General features: G+C 34.3%; 1 protein-coding gene and 1 long non-coding RNA gene across 2 annotated transcripts; one reads left to right on the top strand and one right to left on the bottom strand.

The window, feature by feature from the left end:
- Positions 1 to 7853: 7853 nt before the first annotated feature.
- On the bottom strand, positions 7854 to 10289 carry LOC126709129 (histone H2A variant 1). Its single transcript, XM_050409234.1, has 3 exons — positions 10122 to 10289; positions 9525 to 9651; positions 7854 to 8542 (listed from the first exon to the last, which is right to left on the bottom strand). Exons 2-3 carry the CDS (start codon positions 9642 to 9644, stop codon positions 8246 to 8248), a joined length of 417 nt encoding a protein of 138 aa, XP_050265191.1. The 5' UTR covers positions 9645 to 9651; positions 10122 to 10289; the 3' UTR covers positions 7854 to 8245.
- A 2909-nt stretch (positions 10290 to 13198) lies between these two features.
- LOC126709201 (uncharacterized) lies at positions 13199 to 15115 on the top strand. Its single transcript, XR_007649337.1, has 2 exons — positions 13199 to 14597; positions 14722 to 15115. It is a non-coding gene; the product is annotated as an uncharacterized LOC126709201 (long non-coding RNA).
- Positions 15116 to 21841: the final 6726 nt, after the last annotated feature.

Raw genomic sequence — 21841 nt, 5'->3', positions numbered from 1 at the left:
CTACAACCAATTTTGTAGTTAAACTTTATCCTTCAAATTATATCTTATCTATTAATACATATATATAATCAATTGCTATTTTAACCTAATAATAAAGAGTAAGCATTATGAAGCGAATGCTATAGTTCAAATTATATCTCATATATATTGTAGGGTCCAATAATTTGTGGCCCTGGCCCATTTTTACATTGGGGTCCAAGGTCCGAGCCGAGGAAGGGTATAGTCGAGGATAGGTAATAAAAGTCCAAATAGTCTTGAAGCATAGCCGAGGAAGATTCTGTCCTCGGCATATCCGAGGTCCCCCTGGAAGGAAGGGAAAAAACGGTATAGAAACAGTTTGGGAAAAAATCTAAAATATCTATGTCAATAGAGAAGGAGACGCTGGATAGTATAACGACCAAGGACAAAGGGAAAGCTGCCATTACTGCCAGTCAATACTCTGCACCTGACAGAGCCATACTCTTCAGCTTTTACAACCACCCACAACCACTCTAAGTATGGGTTGATAGGACAGGTCTTAAGTCCTAGGAAAGTGAGCTTATACGTGGACGCCGGTGAGAGGATAAATGCCCGTATAAAAGGATAAGAGAGGCAGTGAGAAAAAGGGGGGGGGGGGGGGGACAACCCATCCTCCCAGCCATGGTGTCCTAGAAACAAGGAGAATAAGAAGAGCATAGAGCTCCCCAGACTCCTCGGACGAGATTCACTGACCGGAGCTAACCCAAACCCTCGCCTGGTGACCAAGACCTAGTCTTTCAAACCCACGCTCTATAAATGATATTGTTTGGGCCTTTTTACGTGCGAACCCAACATTATTATGGGTCGTTACAAATTGTGTCCTTACAATTGGCGCCATCTGTGGGGAAGGCTTGTGTCTTGGCATAGGTGGTGGGTTGAGACAATCCTTCACATCATTTCCAACAGCCAGATGTAGTGTTCTAGCGTAAAATTCCACTAGGGGCTACGTTTCTTCACTAGGGGCTGCGCTTCGTAGCGTCAGCAGCACGGATGGTTCTAGGGGCTTGGCCGAGGAGCTAATCCCCCTAAACCAAGGTCTCACGCCATAGCCGAGGGGTTAATTCCCCCCAACTACTTAAAAATCAAGTTTTGGACAGAAACAAGGTATTGCATGTTTTGGATAGAACCAAGGTATTGCATGGTCCTCGAACTCAAACCTATGGGGAAACCAACTACTTAAAAATCAAGTTTTGGACAGAATCAAGGTATTGCATGGTCCTCGGACTCAAACCTATGGGGAAACCAACTACTTAAAAATCAAGTTTTAGATAGAACCAAGGTATTGCATGGTCCTTGGACTCAAACCTATGGGGAAACCAACTACTTAAAAATCAAGTTTTGGACAGAACTAAAGTATTGCATGTTCCTCGGACTCAAACCTATGGGAAACCAACTACTTAAATATCAAGTTTTAGACAGAACCAAGGTATTGCATGGTCCTCGGACTCAAACCTATGGGGAAACCAACTACTTAAAAATCAAGTTTTGGACAGAACCAAGGTATTGCATGGTCCTCGGACTCAAACCTATGGGGAAACTAACTACTTAAAAATCAAGTTTTGGACAGAACCAAGGTATTGCATGGTCCTCGGACTCAAACCTATGGGGAAACCAACTACTTAAAAATCAAGTTCTGAACAGAACCAAGGTATTGCATGGTCATCGGACTCAAACCTATGGGGAAACCAACTACTTAAAAATCAAGTTCTGGACAGAACCAAGGTATTGCATGGTCCTCGGACTCAAACCTATGGGGAAACCAACTACTTAAAAATCAAGTTTTGGACAGAACCAAGGTATTGCATGGTCCTCGGACTCAAACCTATGGGGAAACCAACTACTTAAAAATCAAGTTTTGGACAGAACCAAGGTATTGCATGGTCCTCGGACTCAAACCTATGGGAAAACCAACTACTTAAAAATCAAGTTCTTGACAGAACCAAGGTATTGCATGGTCCTCAGACCAAATACTAGAAAAGGCTAAGGCTATGATGGTCATTAGGCAGATGGCGAAACGCCTTAATTCTCAGCGGCCTGCAGGGGCTGTTCATTTTGGGTTATATGTCCTCGGATGATTACTTCCTACATGGCACCGAGCATTCGGCCATCATCTCGTTTAAGTTTGGGGTATACAACCCATTTTCAAGTCGGCATTATTATGCCAAACAGCTCTAATAAGCTCATCATAATATCTTTTTCTTTTTTCTTAGTAAGAGTTTCTGCCCTATGTATCATTTGTTCAAATCAGCTTTATTATGCCGGATAGTTTCAATAAGCACAAAGCAAGGTCTTTTTATTAACTGGGGCTTCGACCCTAAGCATCGTTCGGGATGTAAAAAAAAAAAAAAAAAAAGTCATATGGTAGTACATCTATTCACGGCATAACCATTTCAAAAATAAGAGGCAGAATATACAAAACAAAGCAATGATGATTTTTATTAATATAAAGAGGTATTACAGCGTACAATGAAAGGCTTAAACAAGCCTATATAGAAAACGAATTACAAAAACAATAAAAAAAAATAAAACAAACAAATAGCCAGAAGTCTTTTTAAGCTCTGCTCCCAAATCTTTCCAAATTCTGCCCCAGTAGCACCCATATTGAGAGGAGGACCTTCCTTGGTGGAAGAGGAGAAGAAGAGGAAGAAGGAAAAGCATCAGGATGGATCTGGTGATGAGAAAGAAGAAGAAGGGGAGGCAAAAGGAGGCACCAGTGAAGGAAGAGAGGAAGAAGCAGGGATACTTTGTCCCTGTGCCAGTCCTGACTCCTAACACGCTAGTGCCATGTTAGCTATGCTCATAAAGGAGTGGCTGGTACTGATAATGGGTGACCCCAGCTCAGTCGCACCAAAAGTTTGACGCAACGAGCCCCTGCTTCAGATTTTGACTGAAGGGAGGATGAGAGGTATCTTAAGTCTCTGCCATCCCTGTCCTGACTGAGCTATCTTAAGTTTCGGAGGAACAGAACGCTTCTGAGAAGGATATGATCTTTTCATCCCCACTTCTATTTCAAATGTGTCACACTATAAGCTGTGGCTATGCTGATAAGTAAGACTTAGAACACAGCTTGAGGGTTGAGGCTTTAGGAAGGTTAAAGAGTCTTTACGCGAAGGGAATACCTTCTCATTTGGCTTCTTATATGGAAGGTGAATCCAATGGTATTTAATCTGTACATATCTCCAAGAAGATCTGCAAGTAAGGTAGCGTCTGTTCAACTCCCCAATGTCATCTGTAATTGACAGATTTGATTGGCCTCGTAAATGCAATTTATTAAAGATGTGTCTCGTACACTGAAACGACGGGAGCGCATCGTGTGTAAATCTAGAAGAATGTCTCGTAACCCGACGCATTTCTTAAGTAGATGAAGAGACACCAACATTAATGAAGGGCAGAGCTAAACGAGTCGTAATAAAGGCTTGACATTACCAAAACCCTCCTCTCCGACCAAGAGGTTGGACAGCAGGATTTTGAGGGGCAATTGTGGGGTCCAATAATTTGTGGCCCTGACCCATTTTTACATTGGGGCCCAAAGCCCGAGTCGAGGAAAAGTATAGCCGAGGATAGGTAATAAAAGTCCAAATAGTCTTGAGGCACAGCCAAGGATGATTCTGTCCTCGGCATATCCGAGGTCCCCCTGGAAGGAAGGGCAAAAACGGTATAGGAACAGTTTGGGAAAAAATCTAAAATATCTATGTCAATAGAGAAGGAGACGCTGGATAGTATAACGACCAAGGACAAAGGGAAAGCTGCCATTACTGCCAGTCAATACTCTGCACCTGACAGAGCCATACTCTTCAGCTTTTACAACCACCCACAACCACTCTAGGTATGGGTTGACAGGACAGGTCTTAAGTCCTAGGAAAGTGAGCTTATACGTGGACGCTGGTGAAAGGATAAATGCTCGTATAAAAGGATAAGAGAGGCAGTGAGAAAAAGGGGGGGGACAACCCGTCCTCCCAACCATGGTGTCCTAGAAACAAGGAGAATAAGAAGAGCATAGAGCTCCCCAGACTCCTCGGACGAGATTCACTGACCGGAGCTAACCCAAACCCTCGCCCGATGACCAAGACCTAGTCTTTCAAACCCACGCTCTATTAATAATATTATTTGGACCTTTTTACGTGCAAACCCAACATTATTATGGGTCGTTACAAATTGTGTCCTTACATATATATATATATATATATATATACACACACACTCACCTCAAATATGATATATTATCAAATTATAGTGGTTAAGATTTCAAACAAAAGTTAGGTACCATTCTTCAAATGTTGTACCTCAAATTCTTCAATTAGATTTAATCGTATGGATTGTGTTGATTAATATTATCTTTTCCAAAGTCAATAAAATTGATGCATTGAAAAATGCCACCACATTGTTAAATTTAATTGGGTGAGCTAAGGTGTAACATCTAATAAACTATACTTAAGTTTTACCCCAAGATTTTTTCTTGCTCTACGCTTTTGTGAGAGTTACTCTTGGGTAGATTCAGTATATTTAGAGTTTGCACCTTTTTAGAGTCTTTATGTCATTATTGTAATCTCTATATTTTCTTCTTAGCTACCACTCATGGGTGTAGACAAAATGCAAAATCACATAAATTATTTGTTTTTTGTGTATTTTCTTGTTAATTTATTTTTATCTTTATTGACCAAATGATATGAGGGTGATATTGCACAACTTAATAATACAATGAATATTAGCTACCTCCTCAAAAAGGGAAAAGCACTCGAATGAGTGTAAACATGAAAATCAACTACGTCAGTTGTAATTCAAATGACATCTCTAAGAAAGATAACAAGATTGAAAGTGAAATTATAATAAGATTCAATGTTTATATAAATTATCAATTAAAATGAATAAAAAATATGAAGAGTTCATTCAAAACTCTTTTTTCTTTTTTCTTTTTTTCTTTTTTTTTGATAGGTCAAAACTCATTTTTTTAATTCAACATATATGTCAACTTTTATTTTTTAAGAATCAATTAAACATGTCACCTCAAGTTCAACTTTTAAGCCGTTTAAATGGTGCACTATATATTCTAGCATAGACCTCTTTTTTTCTTTTTTCTTTCTTTTTTCTCTTTTTTTTTTATATTTTATTTTGATAGGTAGCATAGCCCTATTAAGTATTAAGTAATTCTTTCTTAGATAGGAAACTTATTTTACTATAAAACTTTTTTTATGTGGGAAAATTTTAAAATAAAGACTCCAACTAATCGGTAAATCCCCTCTTTCTTTTTTCCTCCAATGAATTCTTTACCTAGCACCCAGAAAAATACAAAAAATATATATATATAAAACAATAAAACAAAAACCATTGGATCCAACGTTACACTTAATACCCTAACAAATTATCATCTAAGCTTGCAATTAAAATAGAGGAATGCTATGTGTGGGGGCCAGTTAATCAGGAGATACTGTTAAAGCTGTGCTAGCTAGGCCTATGGCCCGATCCGAGGACATTACACCATCCGAGTAGGTCCAAATAAGATTATAAGGAGAACGGAGTAAAGAGAAGAGTAGAGATAATATGAGATAAGTCTAACGAGTGTCCGAGGATGAAAGCCATCTCGGCAACAATTGTCCGAGGTCAGTAAGAGTGTCATATCATCATAGACTTTCTTTGAAATTACATCACCACTAAGAGTTAGACGTTAGACAAGGGATAAGAAAGGAGAAGGGCAACAAATATCTTCAAAAAACTGCTACCTCCACATTAAATGACTCTCAACCAACTCTCTGGCCGTATTAATGTGAAGGTGATGCCTGAACAGTGATCAAGTAGCCTTTCAGCTACTAGTTGATGGTTCTAGGAGGTGCTGGATGGGACTGGAAGGAGTTCCATGAATTTAACCTACACGTGTGTGACAGGGACGATACCAAGGATGTAGTATATAACATGGGAAGATGTACCAAAAAGGGAAATGGGGAAAAAACCAAGAAATTTTAGAACAAGACTGCGAACTCTTGTATAATTTTATTGATCAACAAGACAATATATTAGAAATTCCTCAAGTTATTCCGATGACAGATTTTCTCATCCTACTTGTGTCTAACAGCCTTAAATTACCAAATTTTATTGTTTTTCTTCTAGAATAGATCTAGTTCTTTCATCCACGCTCTACAAATTTATTGTTTGGGCCGCTTGGGCTAGAATCCAATCTTATATTGCGTCTAATCCAATTTTAGTCCTTATACTATGCTTACAACATTTTCACAATAAATTATAGGTGATAAGTTGTTATTAATTCTAATTTAAATCTACAACTTAAATTAACTTTTTGTTCACCCATAACAACCAATAACAAACTACCACTTAAGATTTGTTGTGAAAGTATTATAAAAATTTTTATGGACATAGAATTTCTTATGAAAATATGATCAAATCAGTTGTATATATATTGTTCAGCTTTTATAGACAGTATAGTGATGATTATCAAAAAAAAGTTTCATTCTATTGTTAACAAATATATTTAAGTAAAAGCCAAAATTAGCAACCTGCGGTAGCCATGTGATGTCAAGGTACGTAACCCTGTTCACGAGCTTAGCCAAAACAAATACTATAAATTTTTGAAATTGCGTAATTAAGCAGCTTGTTTTGTACCATTTCTTGGCCTGCAACGGCTTATTAGCTATTTAAATACTCTTGAATTCTTGAATTTTTCTTTGGCAATAAGCAGCTTCTATAACAATTTTGTCATTTTCAACTTCGTCAGCATTTTTCTGACGTATCATGTTCATGTTAATGCAACGCATTTTTTTTTTTTCCTAACCACACAATTGGTCATAATTGGCCTCCCCATCCCCATGTCTTTTTGTGAATGCAAGAACTTCCGATAATATCAGTCCAAGACTGAAGTAGCTAAAATGCCTTCTCAAATTATGTATTTTCTACACCTATCGCAGTCCTAGTTTGAATTTGGATTTGTCATTTGAGACTGACCTCTGTTAATTAATTGTTGTATCCAACTTATGTGTAGTTTTTCATCGAATTAGACATGAACATGCCTCTATGGTAATGTTTTCTGAATAGAAAACATTCACCGAAAGAATAGAATACATAAATCTTATACAATGCTCATCACACATGCACGTAGAACCAGCATATGTGAACTCCACGAGTGTGAAAGAAATGATTTTTATATATACACTTGCTATAATAAGATACCCCCTTATCCCATTCTTACAATAACGGATAGAAACCGAACCTTTGTTATAATATAATAATGAAACAAGACAATTAACCTATTGGTTTTACACCAAAACACCTTAGGTCACCAACATTCTTGCTGTTTTCTTCTTAAGCTAGAAAAAGATAACACAAACCAGAAACAAAGATTAATTACACGAAGCCATAACAAAAAATGGAGCAAAAACCAAAGAGTGGGAACTAATTAATATGATGTACAGATTCAGAGGTTAATTTACATTTCACCCAATAAGACTTGGACAAGCACATATCAAATCAAGACTGAATCAAACCCAAATGATTATAGCCCCAGGATTTCTAAATTAGGCCGATTCGGCCCAAATGATAGCCCAAGGAAACGTTGAAGCATCTTTTGTGTTTGTTTCTTAGAATGGGCTGCATACAACACTGTAAGCCCCAAAAGTGTGAAACCCACCTATAAAAAGTGGCCCACTATGAACGTAAGAGAATTACTGCTGTGAGCATGCCTTTGTATGTGAGAGAGAACCATGCATGTAAAAGCAGAATTGCATATTTATAAATTCATTACAATCAGACATTTGCTCACTGAAGAGGAAAAACAATAAATGGTTACATTCAAACCCAAACAAGAATAACAAGTTAAATGGAAAGAGAAGTCTGAAAACAATCTAAGATTGTCAAATTTATGGTCTTCATAGAAAATGCTACAACACCAGCAATCCCATCCCATCACAGGTCAATCCATTAAACAACATAAGCATCATATTACATGCAGAAGTTTTGAGAATCATAGATAATAGTTAAAGGTGGTTAGGAAACCACATTTAAATCCATTCAAGAAACGCCAGTCCTACTCTAGAGTCTAAACGAACATAACAGTTTGAAGAAGGCACAATAGATTACCCAATATATACTAAGTACTAACCTAGCCCATCTAAATAATCTTCTACAAACTGAAACAAAGTCCACAGCACCATTACTAAAATGGGTCACAAACTAAACACACTGTCCTAAAGTTAACAGCCATTTCAAACCAGACACAAACAGCTTAATCTTTAGAGGTTTTGTTGATGAGGGACTTGTGAATGTGAGGGATCACTCCACCTCCAGCAATGGTTCCCTTGATCAGGGTGTCAAGCTCCTCATCTCCTCTAATAGCCAGCTGCAGATGCCTTGGTGTGATTCTCTTCACCTTCAGATCTTTGCTTGCATTTCCTGCCAGCTCAAGCACCTCTGCAGTCAGGTACTCAAGAATTGAAGCCAAGTAAACTGCAGCCGTGGCCCCAACTCTCCCATTAGCAGAAATCCTTGTTTTCAAGTGCCTGTGAATACGACCCACAGGAAACTACTCCCCCATGCAACAACATCACATATAAGATAAACAAATTCAGAATCATAAACCAGGCGAAAAAATAGAAGACCAACAAGTGCTGTCACCAACATAATTCAATTACAACAATCAAAGCCTCAGTCCCAAGATTCAGTCGATTATGAATCTGCAACAAACTAGTTAAAATCAACCACATGTATTACGAGGGCACACCAATGTTTATCTATAATAAATCTGTTAATTTATTATAGAAAAATACTTTTCGCATATCAAGATGCAAGAACAAGGTCATATGTGTTATATCATCTCAGCTCCTCCTACAACTTGAGGTAAGTCTCAAAGACAACTTTTTTGCTAGCAATCATATCTTCCACCAAGCAGAATAATCATGAATGGGCTGAGAAAACTAGTACAAACAGCATCAAAATCATAGTTCTCACCAACTTTACTGCAACCCAAACTATGTTCCTATTGCTAACATTGAGGAGCTAGTACAAAGTTTTAAAGCATAATAATTGAAGCAGGAGAAAAATCATTATCACCTTCACTATGCCCAACAAAATCAATAATTATGTGACAACCTAGCCAATTATCACCATCAAAATTAACTTTTAGTCACAGTAAGTTGAATTAGCATTTCAATCCAATTAAACCAAACACAAATTAACCATACTTCAAAAAACCAAGTACTATCATCAACCTCAGTTAATTGGGACCCAGTTCCAAAAACAAGCATGTATTCAAAATTAAAAATTCTTCACACCAAAAGACAAACACATAAGTTGCTTTTGAGACTTTCATAATTCATTTTTATTAAAACACACATGACAGCTCACCTACTCTCTTTACAAAAGCCGACAAGTTTTTATAAATTATTAACAACTTTAGGTAACAAACGATATACTGTCACATCATCTAAAATTTTAAATTCATAAAATTAATATAAAGAGCTTGCATATAAAAGTAAAAAAAAGGTAGTTGGGGGATGTTTGGCAACCTGGATACCGGCACGGGAGGACTTGGAAACGGGCCTTTTCTTATCCTTATCCTTGTCCTTGTCCTTGTTAGCTGCTGTTGTCTTGGCTGCCAAAAGCCCCTTTCCACCTTTTCCCGCCATTTCTCACCTATCCAAATTTCAAACCCGAAAAACCCATTTGATAAATTGAGATTAAAAATTCAAATTAATATAACCATATCAGAAACACATCAATATACAACCAAAATTATAACCAATACAGACACCAAAAACCAAATTACGAGTTACGAGTAAAGAACTTTCAAATTTTCAATTTTTTTTTAGGTTAAAAATATAAATGGAGAGAAAATTGTGACCAGAAATTTGAGTAAAGAAAAACCCAGATCAGATCTGGTTTGTAACTTTTGGGGTAAAACAGATCTGGGTAAATTTTCTCGAACAAAAAGTAACTTTGTTACAACAATAACTGAAACATAACCTGAAAAATTAAAACACACACATGAAGCATAATACACAAATTTAGGTTAATTGCTCAAAGAGCAGCTTTGCTTTTAAAACCCACGAACAAAATGAAAGGAGAAAAACAACAAAAAGTGATAAAAAGGTTTAGAGAGAGACCTGAGAGCGTTTGAGAGAAGGAAGAGAAGGAGGGAACAGTGGAGAAGGGAAAGAAAATGAAATGAGAGAAAAGAACTTGTGTGGGTTTTTAATTTTTAAGCTCTGAATTGAATTGAATTGAATTGGGGTCAGAGCAAAAATGGGCGGGTTTGTTTTGGGTGGGAAAATGAAAAGTGAAAAACCCAATTTTTTGGATTTCAAATTACTTTTTTCCCACACTTTCTTTGTCTTAAGTTTTAACCCTTTGGACAGTCACGTGAAATATAGAGTGCAGGAAGTAGACTCGTGGGTCTGGGTCTTGGCCCAATAACTATGTATTTTTAACAATCTTGGTTTAGGTCCGACTCTCGGACTGGACCGGACCGAACAGTAGGTTCTTTTAGGTGCTTGAGGTTGAGGGTAAGGTGGGATGGGATGGGATGGTGGTCGTTGAGTATGTTATATGCAAGTTATAAATATAAATGTTGTATAAATTCCTTATAAAACCAAGTAAACTGGGTCTGTTTTGAGAGGGAGTGATCAATGGTGACAAGAAGATAATAATGATAGGGCCTTGTGCTGAATTTGCTTCAATTCTTGATGATTGCAACAATTCATGAACCAATCCCAGCCTTGAAGATGCTCCCTTGTTTTAAGGAGGCAAATGCTTGTACGGATGTGTTAGCTATGAAAGAACTCGTCTTTAGTATGATTTTGTTATTCTGGACACTCCGTTTGTGGAGATTGCCCAGCTTTTGCTTAGGAACTTGTACATTACACCATAAAGGCATGGAAGAATGCATATGTGATTGCATCTAGACCCTACACGTGGAATGGCTAAAAGCAAAGGAAGAGGAAGCGTTGGCAAAAAGATCCTATTTTTTGTCCGTGCTAAAGACGTGATTGCCTTGGGAAGGAAGTAAGATATGCACCTGACATGGTACTCAAGCACTCACAAGAAGGGAGATAGTGACTTTCTAAGATTATCAGCTATAAAGACACCATTTATTAGTTGAATGCATGTTGGACCACTTCAAAGACACGTGTATTAGTTACAGGACTCCTAATGTCCTTCTCAATGTCCAGGGGCTATTTTCCAAACAGTGGCAAAGTCACCTACCCACGGGTCTCAGTGCCACATTGGCGCAATCTCTATCATCTAGTCAACAAATAATGTCACAGCTGTGAAAAGGTCAAAAATAAGGAAATGATGACTTGACACCTGTCTTTGTACTCAACCATATTCCTCGGATTATAAGAAGAACATGCAACTGTATTTTAGGGTAAGAGCCCAAGTAGATATTTGGAGAAGAAAGTAGAAAGTTGATAATATAGGAAGATAGGAAACAATGTCTCTCTTTAAAGAAGAACACCCTTATTGTATAAGAGTAACCACTTTTCCTCACATAATACAAATCTGAGCAAAACAAGAACATTCCATTATTGCTCAAACCGTGGTTTTTCATCCCTTTCCTAGGATTTTCCATGTATATCTTGTGTCCCTTTTTACATTGTTACCATCATTTTCTTCTTCTCTAACGTGTGTCGTGTTAAGCTAGAATCATTGTCGCTTAAAAGTTTTTTCATATAGATGTACTATTAGATAACTTATTTTATTCATTTATATCAGCTCAAATCTAACTTGCACGTACAAGACTCTTCGAGGCTATTTTGTATCAAACTCTGTTCTAATCTAGCAACCCTGATTGTTGGTTAGTTTTTGTTTGGTTATTAATCTCTATTTACAAAACAAAAACAAAAACAAAACAAAACAAAACAAAAAATAAAAATAAAAAAAATAAAAAAAAAATAATAATTTCATAACACATATTCCAATGTGTCATGTATGCCAAACAATAAACATAATTTGTCCAAACACAAAATTATGTATAATACTTCCAGTATTGATAGTACTCCTATGATATCCTATAGTTTGAGCTTGCGACTCCTATGAGAACAGCAAACAAAGTAGAATAAATAAAGTAACTTATATATTAATTATAGTAATTGTAATTTCATAAAATAAAATAAAATATATATATACTTCTACTTCTACTATCTACCTTTTTTTTTTCTTTTCTTTTTTTAAGACTTCTACTATCTACTAACTACATAAGAAGTGTAAATATGCTCATGTACAATACTTTGATTTAGTCAAGCATTGTCTCTTTTGGGAGCAAAAATCGGTGTGTTTTTTGCGAGGAAAAGCAAAAATTGTTTCTACTTGCATGGGCACGGACATGGACATAGGCAGCGGAAAGGATTTTCATTAGTTACATTGTTTACCTTTCTTTCCATAGATTTCCTCTCTCTCTCTCTCTCTCTCTCTCTCTCTCAAATCAAAATATTTCTTGACCTTTCTCTCATTTTCTTAGTCTCTCTCTATCTCTCTCTCTACAAAAAGAGCAATATATCTTGCATTGTGGGAGCAATTTGAACCAGAGCTTGACTTCACAGGCTTTCTCACCCCTTTTCTCTATTGACTTGAAAAGCTTATCCGGTAACTATCATAATCAATTATTTCTCTGATTGTTTGATCATGTAGTCTCTTAGGTTGTGTTGGATTTTGATAATAATTGGTTTGCTTTTTAATGTGTATGGTGATGATTTTTTTTTTCTTTTAGTGGACAGTTTAACTTGGGTTCTATTTGAAATCCACTTATTTTGCTAAAACTGAAAAATTTTTACTAAAAGTATTGTAGATAAATGTAAAAGTTAGTTGAAATAGTATAGTAGAACCCATGAATAGTACTAAAAAGTGCAATGTTGCCTATGAATAGTAACAAAAATAAACTGAATAGTTAAATAAGTTGACTTTTTAAGCTAGAGCCAAACGGACACTTAGGGTCCATTTGGAATCTGCTTATTTTGCTGAGACTGAAAACTTTTTGCTGAAAGTATTGTAGATAAAAGTAAAAATTAGCTGAAATAGTACGGTGGGACTCATGAATAGTACCAAAAAGTGCAATAGGACCATAAATAGTACCAAAAATAAACTGAATAGTAAAATAAGCTGAATTTGCAGCAAACCACACACTTAAATACCTGTGTTTGACATAATTCCTTAAAGAACGTACACAATTTCCAAAACTATCTCTTAGATGTCATGTCATTGAGTCCTTATTTATCCTCAAATATCTCAACCATGCTCTCTCTCTTGCTTTCTATTTCTTGGCAAAATTTCATGTCCAAATTCATCCATCACAGTTGCTCACGGTATGGGCTTGTGAAATCAAGGTTTGCTCAAATTTTAACCTTAAATACCTGTTTTCGTAACCAATTTAATATGATACCGTTGGGCTCTCTGAGACTTTTACAAATTGAAAAAACAAGGCAAAGTAAGCAAGTATCTTTTATTTTGATTTCAAATCCACACCTTTCACTTTCTGTTTTGGGTACTTTTGTTGTTGGACTACTGGTATATTTGTTGTTGTGCATCTTATCATTATTGATTTCATGTTCTCTTATCATATGCCATTATGATCTTGTTTGATATGGTAAAGGAGCATGAGTTAATAATTTTAAATTTGGTTTACTATTTTATGTAATTGCTCCATTTTGAGTGAGATAAGTCTTGGAGATTTGGTTGTTTTTTGAAGGGTTGTTCTAAGTGGTTTAATTTGTTCAATTGGTCAACAATTCTAGTGGACTTTAGTTAATGGTGTGTGTTTGAATGTGGTAATAAAAGATGTATCATAGAAGTGATTGAACTACATAGTGTTTTGGGGATCTGAAAATTCAAATTTATAAGGTGATGCTACCAACTTAATCTCTTTAGCAAATTTTCCATACTTCTCCTATGAATAGGCATAGAACACAGCTGGAATGCATATGTCTGGGTCAGTTATCCACTCTTAAGTAAAATTATTATCCATTTTCCATGAACTGGGATCTTGTATGGTTCTCTTGGCAGTTTTTGGTGGTAATTTGTTGTTTTAGGTCTCAAGTTGGGATCTTGTTGTTGGCCAATGACCTCTAATTCAAATGGTATCTCCTCCCCTCATAAAATGCAATGGGTGAGTGAGTTTATAGTTTCAAGAGCACAGATTAAATAACCAATAAAATAAAAAGAGAGCGAATGAGGTTGCAAGCTTGCAACTGTATTTCATTTTGGGTATTGATGTGAACTTGTTACTTGGCCATTGCTTTGCCAACTTTACAAAATATTATTCAAGTTACATGCCATCTTTTAAAGCATAGCTTTCTAAATTATCTCTTGTAATTGCTAAGGTCTTATACTGCATATTTTGGTATCTTCTTGAATTGTGAAATCAAATGTACTCATTTCACTAAATCATGAAATAATAATTTCAATTACATATCATTTGGGATCAAGTGTTAACAATTGTTAAACATGCAAGATTCTCTATCAAGTATTTTCTCTTTAACAAGCATGCTTGTGTAAATCCATACACAACGGTTGGTGATTATGACCTTTCAACCACAGCAGAAGCATTGAAAGTTCTTGACTCTCATGGATCAGACATATTTGAGCTGGTACGCCACACTCTGATCCTTTGGTGGATGCTCCAATTATCCAAGTATTATAGTTGTCTTTTATGTTTTTTAAAATTAATGTGTGCACTTCTTTTAATGATGTGTCTTTTTGTTCAAGTTGCAGCTACATGTTCCTTGGCAAGAGGGACAAATTACAATGCAATTATATATATGATGAAGGTAGGGCCATTATACAATGCCATGCCATTTTTTGCCATCATTAGATCAAGATACAAAAAAGACTCTATTATTTTATTGTACTATTTCTTCATCTAATTTATGTTAGGCAAAACATCCACTATCAAGTCTTTGTGAGATGTTCATAAAGAATAGTAATTTGACTCACGTCATACCACCTTTGTTATTAGTGAAAACTCAATTGCAAAAGTGGATTGAAAAAACTTTTGATGAGTTAATTATTGATTCTTTTGAATGCTAGGTAAACTCTTCTTTGAGAAATTGAAGAGATTTGTCTACTTAATCTATTCTCGGTATCTAATATATATCACTTATGATAACCTTTGAATGAGTTTCAAGTCCCAACTGAAGAGAAAAAAGGAGTTTCAAGTCATTAATAAACCACAAACAATAACTATCATAGCAATTGGTGGATTGGAATCAGTAATATGCCCCTAAATGGAGTTTATATTTAGGAAGCAAACATGTCTGAAATCTAATTGTGGTTGTGCTGGGTGTGTAGATAAACCATTTCAATGAGTTGATTTAAATACCAATGAGTTCATTATCTTAGTATCTTCAAAGTATAACTCTGTCATCTATTAAGATTCTTGGAATGTAGCAAATACCCTTGCCTAACATGATATAAAGCATGTTAAAATTTCTTTTTTGGATGACTTGCAATTACCAAGCTTGTGGCAGTTAACTTTGGCATATCAAATCCTAAGCATGTAAAACAGGTTAGGTTTAGAAGATTTACCTTTAAATGTTTGTGTAGGTTGTTGTGCTTCCTTCCATATTGGCACATATTACTAAATTGTATATTATGGTAGCTAGATGTGTAGCCAATGGTGTGATTTTTGGGAATGCCACGGTGAAGTTGCTAAACGGAGCAAAGTCCCCTAAAAAAGGTTTTAAGGAACTAGAAAATTTCACCTAATCCCTAAAATCTGCACTTGTGAATGACTTTTATGATATAAAATCAAGCTTGTAGTAACTCTTGTTGTCAACTTTGATATGCATTAGAATCAAATAAGTACACATTTTGTTTTATATTGTGACATTATGACAGCTTCAACAATTTTTCATCTTTTTGAGCAATGAGTTATTTTCATTGTCTTGATTTTCAAACAACAACCCCCCTCTAAATCTCTCCCAAAAAAAAAAAAAAAAAAAAAAAAGGAGTAGGAAGAAATACATTTCTATGTATTGATGTTTATTTACGCTAAGAGAACCCCCCCTTCCTTTCCCTTTTGTTCCCCCTTAGCCCTTACTTTCTCAAATCGTCAAGAGCAATCACTCTTGGTTCCCATATTAGCCAACCTATTAAGCCCACAAGCAAAGGTCAATCATATAACAATAATGATTAACTTTGGAATCATGCTGTAGACTTGCTACCAATTAAAGAAGACTACCGAGTGCTGCACTAGCACTTAGAGAATATGTTGCAAAGCCTTATGGAAGATTGCCCAACTACTTTAGTCCTCTTATTAATGTACCCACAATTGGTGTGCGTTCCAATTCACTTTGTAGTCCAATGAGCCTTGTAGATTCATGTTTGTGTCATTCTTTTAGAAAAATAAAAAATGGAGACTCCATCTCATGAAACAACGTTAATGCCCTCTATATATTAGTGAGTATGTATAATCTCCTGTGTATATATGTATGAGAAATGCTAATGGGCAATGGTTAATAATCTATTTAAAAATAGTTTTTATGAAAAAAAAAAAAAAAAACAATTCATGTTTTGGTAGCAATTAAAGTTTTTAAGGGTACTCGTTAGCATAACCCTATATGTATATAACATTGATCAAAATTAATTGTTTTGCAAGTGTCAAGTGTAATGCTGCACCATTGCCTCTCTTGATTTAAGCTACTGCTCACATTTATGAACAATGACGTTTTTTCTTCTCTAGCAGCAGTGTGCAAACTCTTAGGATCTGTTTGGTTGGAATGGTGGAAAAGTGAGAGGATGAAAAAGTAGAAGGATAGAAAAAATTTTAATTTCCCTCCTTTTTATTTGGTTGGGAGTGGAAAAGTGGAAAGATAGAAAAAAGTGAGTTTGTATAAATTTACACATATACCCTTATTAAAAAATGATGCCAAATTAAAACCAAAAAAAGGGATAAACAACCAAAAAAAAAAAAAAAATCAATCACCTAAATTTATTTAAAAGTAAAAATCATGTCTAGAAAAAAAAAAAAATATATATATATATATATATATATATGAGCATTGGAAGTGTAGGAAGCCTGCCCAAAAAAAAAAAAAAAAAAAAAAAAAACACAACGTCTAGGAGGAAAGAAAAATAAAAAAGAAAAAATAAATAAAAAAGAGCAACGTGGACAAGCCCATGTTTCAAAAATAATGTCCAATTTTTCTCTTCAGTTTTCTTTCCAAAATGGAGAGAAAACTTTTTGATTGGCCCATAGAGAAAACACTTGAGTCCCACTATTTATTTTTCTTCATTCCCACCCAACTAAATACACTCTAACAAGTTTTCCTTCCTATTTTTTCTCCAAATTTTTTCATACACCCAATTTCACTTCCAAACAAACACACCCTTACTACTCTTACATTTACCATATATGCTCGAGTGCATTGCTTTGAAATACATTTAATATACTCCTCATCAATTGATGTACCTTGCAATGCCCAAATCTCAAACAGTAAAAAAACATTTGCCTACTTTATTAAGTGAAGGTAACATGTCATCTTTTCTTTAGAAACTATCTTTCATTCTTGAGGAACTTGCAACTAACACAGTCATTGGGTCATATGTGGATTCCTTAAAAGTTGCTAAGGAACTGAGAAATGAGAAATGAAAATTCTTTATTCCATTTTATCTTCTATTAATCACAAATTATCATGTGTTTGATTTTTTTTTTCTCATTTTAAATTTTGATTATTTTATAAGGAAAGAAAAAAATATATATATATATGTGTGTGTAACAAGTTGTAAGTGAGAGTTTGCATTTGCTATTGGTTTTTTCATCCAAACTTAAATTATTATAGTTTAAGGTTTGTATTTTCACTATTTTGCACCAAATTATTATAACAAAATGTGGTTGCATATGATAATTGGTCCATAATGAATGATTTTAGAAATAGAATCATTAATTAATCTGAAACCCATCTATATACCATTGTGAAAGGAAATCATTGTGCTTCTTACTTTTTTATTGCTATCAGTGACAATGAGTACATACGCGTCAAGGATTGATTCTTGTACTGCCATCATCATCGAATGAAAATTGAAAAGAAAGTAGCAACTAGAAAAAGGTGTCCCCTTAAGGTATGTTCAAGAAAAATTAATAAATAGTGAAAAGCAAAGCTGAGGAGGAAACATAGGGATTGTGTTTCCGTGGGTCACACTCACATCCAAAAGGTGAACTGTGAATCTGTAACGTTGCATTTGAGTCTGCACAAGCGATGACAATGTGCGGGAAGAAAGTGGGAAATCAATGGGCCTAGGTAGCCCATTGAAACATTATGACCTCCGTCTCCATTACCCAGTTGGCAGAACAAATTTTTCTTTGTATAATCATTAATGTAAATCATGTCACCAAAATTACAAGGTAATGATTATTATTTATTACCGTGTTGTGAGTTGGATGAATTTTCCTCAAAACTTATTTAGAATATAACTTTTTCTTTGTAAGACTGCTTTATAACCTTGTTTTAATTTGTGAATTATAGAAATTGTGAGCTAAGAGACGATTACTTTTCTTTTTGTAGCTTGTAAATATTATTGGAAAGAAAGAATTAGGACTATTCTAGCATTATTAAAGTTTAGCTCAATTGAAAAAATCTCTTAACTTTTAAAAAAATTATCATGAAGCATAAACCTGTAGATTGAAATCCTATTATATTTATAAAAATAAAAATAAAAAACTAATTTGTGGATATCCAAAACAAATTGTTCCTCCTAATAAAACATTCATTTTCACAATCCATCAATTAAACAGGTTCTTAATAAATAATAAATAAAAGAGATATATAGCATACATCTATCCAAGACGTCTTCTTTATACCTTCAAGGTAAGGGGGGATTTAGATCCAAGAAACAACTAGGAAATGTCATTTGCTATTTAATACTTCTTTCGTAAATAAATAGGGTCGGCCCAACACCTAGGCCTAAGGCCTCCATTACAAAAAGCACCATCCCCTTTGTAAAAATTCTCCATCCTCCATTATAAAAATACCCAAATTTTATGACAATAGTTGTTTTAATAAGAGGATAAATTTATTGATAATAATTCGATTGCTAATTTTGATTCCTAAAAGCAATGAAAAGCCTCCTTATATTATTACATATTGTAAACAAATATGGTACTTACAACCCAAAACAAACAAACCAAAAAAAAAAAAAAAAGAAAGAAAGAAAGAAAGAAAGAAGATGCTAATTTCAAGAGGCTGCACCAATTTGTGACTACAAATTACATATTATTCCATAAGGTTACCCTTGCACAACTCTTACCCCTCCTTTAGGCCTCCACCAAAAGTTACAAGGTAAAAGAATCTTGAAATAAACAAATAAAGTGAGATAACTTTTATCCTTTCCAAAAACACAAAGAAGAAAAAAATTATTTAAAAAAAAGGGAGAGTGAATAAAAAGAAGAGCCCTATGGCATTTTAGCATAGTAACAATATCCGGTGAGAAAAAACTTGTGTTGGAATATTTCTTATCTACTTGTTGTAGACTTTTAGGTAAAAAGTAACCATCAAAAAAATAAAGGTAAAAAAGTAAATAAACTTGTCGGTGGGAACTAGGACATTAACATCTTTATTTATTTTATTTTTTAATAAACTAATCATAACACTAGGCTCACATAACTTTGTTAATTAATAGTTACAAACGCGTGAATCATTCTTGTATTGCCAAAAGATAAACGATAATAATAATTTTTTATAAAAAAAAAAAAAAAAAGTTAGATAAAGAGAAGAAAAAGGAAATACAAAGGTGGTTTCTCACATTGGAGTGCTCAAAAACTAGGTAAAGCAAAGCAATAAGAGAGAAAGAAAAGAGGAAATGAACGGATTGTGTAGTATGGGTCACACTCCAAATGAGATTTATCTTTGAAATTGCTATGATGTTACATTGAAATTGCTTTGATGTTACATTGAAATGAGGTTTATCTTTGAAATTGCTATGATGTTACAGCTTGAGAGAGAAAGAGCTTATGACTAGGGCAATCAAATGGGCCTAACCTTGGTTGTAGTCCCTGTTAACGAGCAAAATCTACTTTTTTTGCTTTCACGAAGTCAAAAAGTTAATTACTTTTGTGGGTTGGTAAACCCCATATTCATCTTTGTTATCTTTTTCTTTTTCTTTCTCTTAAGACTTTATTTTACTTTTGTTTTTAAATTAAGTAGTGCATATCTTTAATATGAAATTATGCATAGTAAGAAGATATATACCCTTTTTGATTATGACAACTAGTGAATTCTTTTTGGTTAAATATTCTGCAATCATGTAGGTTGCTACTAACCTGATTTTGAATTTCTTAACATTTTTTTTAATAATTAAGAACAGAAATACTGTCTTGATTATGTCAATTATTGAAATTTTACGAGTTAAAAAAAAAATGTAGGGTATAAGATAAGATATCATTTTTCTCTTGAAATTGTTGGTACTCTAGGTGGAATTGAAGTTAGCTTATGACTAAAGTTATTAGAGAGAGCATTCAACCCCTCATTTAGACCCTTCAAATATTGGTTCTCCAATAAATTCTAGAGTTATTATAGTTACATCCGTAAAGACGATTGATCACCATCTCCGTTCCATCTTTTTATTATTATTTTTTCTCATCTTCTCTAGTACATGGTAGCATGGTACTAATAAAATAAAATAAAAATAGTAATACCCACAGGTTCCATTATTTTCAGCCAACATGGTAGCAAAAACCAGGGCTTTAAATGGATAGGTTCAGAGATTATATTTTAAATTATCTTAAAGAAGAGAGATATTGGAGAAGGACATTCCTGATGAATTGTTGACAGAAAATTCCACACTATGAAATAGCATACAAAATGGGAGACAGATTAAAGTGAAATTCTATCTAGACATTTTCGTCGAATAACCAATGGTATCATGTAAAACTGTCCTTTTCTTTTCTTTGTCTACACAAGATTAATTAAATATATCCAGTATTCATAATTTTGTTAGCGTGGAAATTAAGGACTTGTCTGAAACATGTTTTCGAAAACTATTCTAAAAAACTACTGATATTTCCTATTTCCTCAATGACTGACTACACTGTATACTATAAATCAAAGACATTGAATTAATCCGAAAAATAATATATATCAAATGAGTCTATTTTGGTAATCATAGTCATATCACTCCCGAATCCATGCATGTTTGGTTTTTTTTTTTTTTTTTTTAAAATAATTTATTGTCTTTAGGTTAAGTTATAAGAGTCTTAACTATTGTTTTATTTAGTTTATTTGCTTTTGTTTTTCATAAATTAACTTTTTTGTTGTTGTATTTATCCGATTCAATCAAATGATACAAACCAACAAAGTTTATTTTAAATTAAAAAGTACCCATAATCATAAGTACCGATGTGGATGATATCATAAGTAATCTTTCCTAGGAAACTAGGGCGTATTGATGAACATGGTAAGGTCTTGATGATCTAAATTAGCACCGAACTTTTTCTGGGCCATCTTTTCAATGACCAGGCTAGTAGGCGTGGACTACATGATATATCTACCCAAAGGGTGTGAGAAGGTTATTTACCCAAAAAAGAAGAAAAAAAAAAACCCACAAAATTTAAAGGAAGGCTAAGAAATTTTTAATTGAAAACGAAAGGCTAAGAACATCCAATAGGATTTTAGTTCCCAAAATTATTTTGTTGTTCCAACTTAAAATTTGATTAGGCTATATATGATTATGTTTAAGTTTGGTTAGTTTATTTTATTATTAAGCTCAAAATGATCAAGACTTTTTTTTTTTTTTGGGTTCAAGTTTGAGTCATTAATTTCCTACAATGACCTTGGGTTTGTTCATTAGCTTTGTGCAATTGGTTAAATTAATTAATTTGAAAAATATTCACTTAAAA

The sequence above is a fragment of the Quercus robur genome, chromosome 12 (genome assembly GCF_932294415.1).
Source record: "Quercus robur chromosome 12, dhQueRobu3.1, whole genome shotgun sequence".
Taxonomy (NCBI): Eukaryota; Viridiplantae; Streptophyta; class Magnoliopsida; order Fagales; family Fagaceae; genus Quercus; species Quercus robur.
Note: the sequence above shows the minus strand (reverse complement) of the source record. Positions and strands in the feature narration are given on the sequence as shown.

What these genes read in the sequence shown, in the direction of transcription:
- LOC126709129 (XM_050409234.1), bottom strand. Translation starts at nt 9,644, where the DNA reads ATGGCGGGAAAAGGTGGAAAGGGGCTTTTGGCAGCCAAGACAACAGCA. An exon ending in CCTCCCGTGCCGGTATCCAG is followed by an intron (nt 8,543 to 9,524) that starts GTTGCCAAACAT and finishes ATGGGGGAGTAG; the next exon opens with TTTCCTGTGGGTCGTATTCA.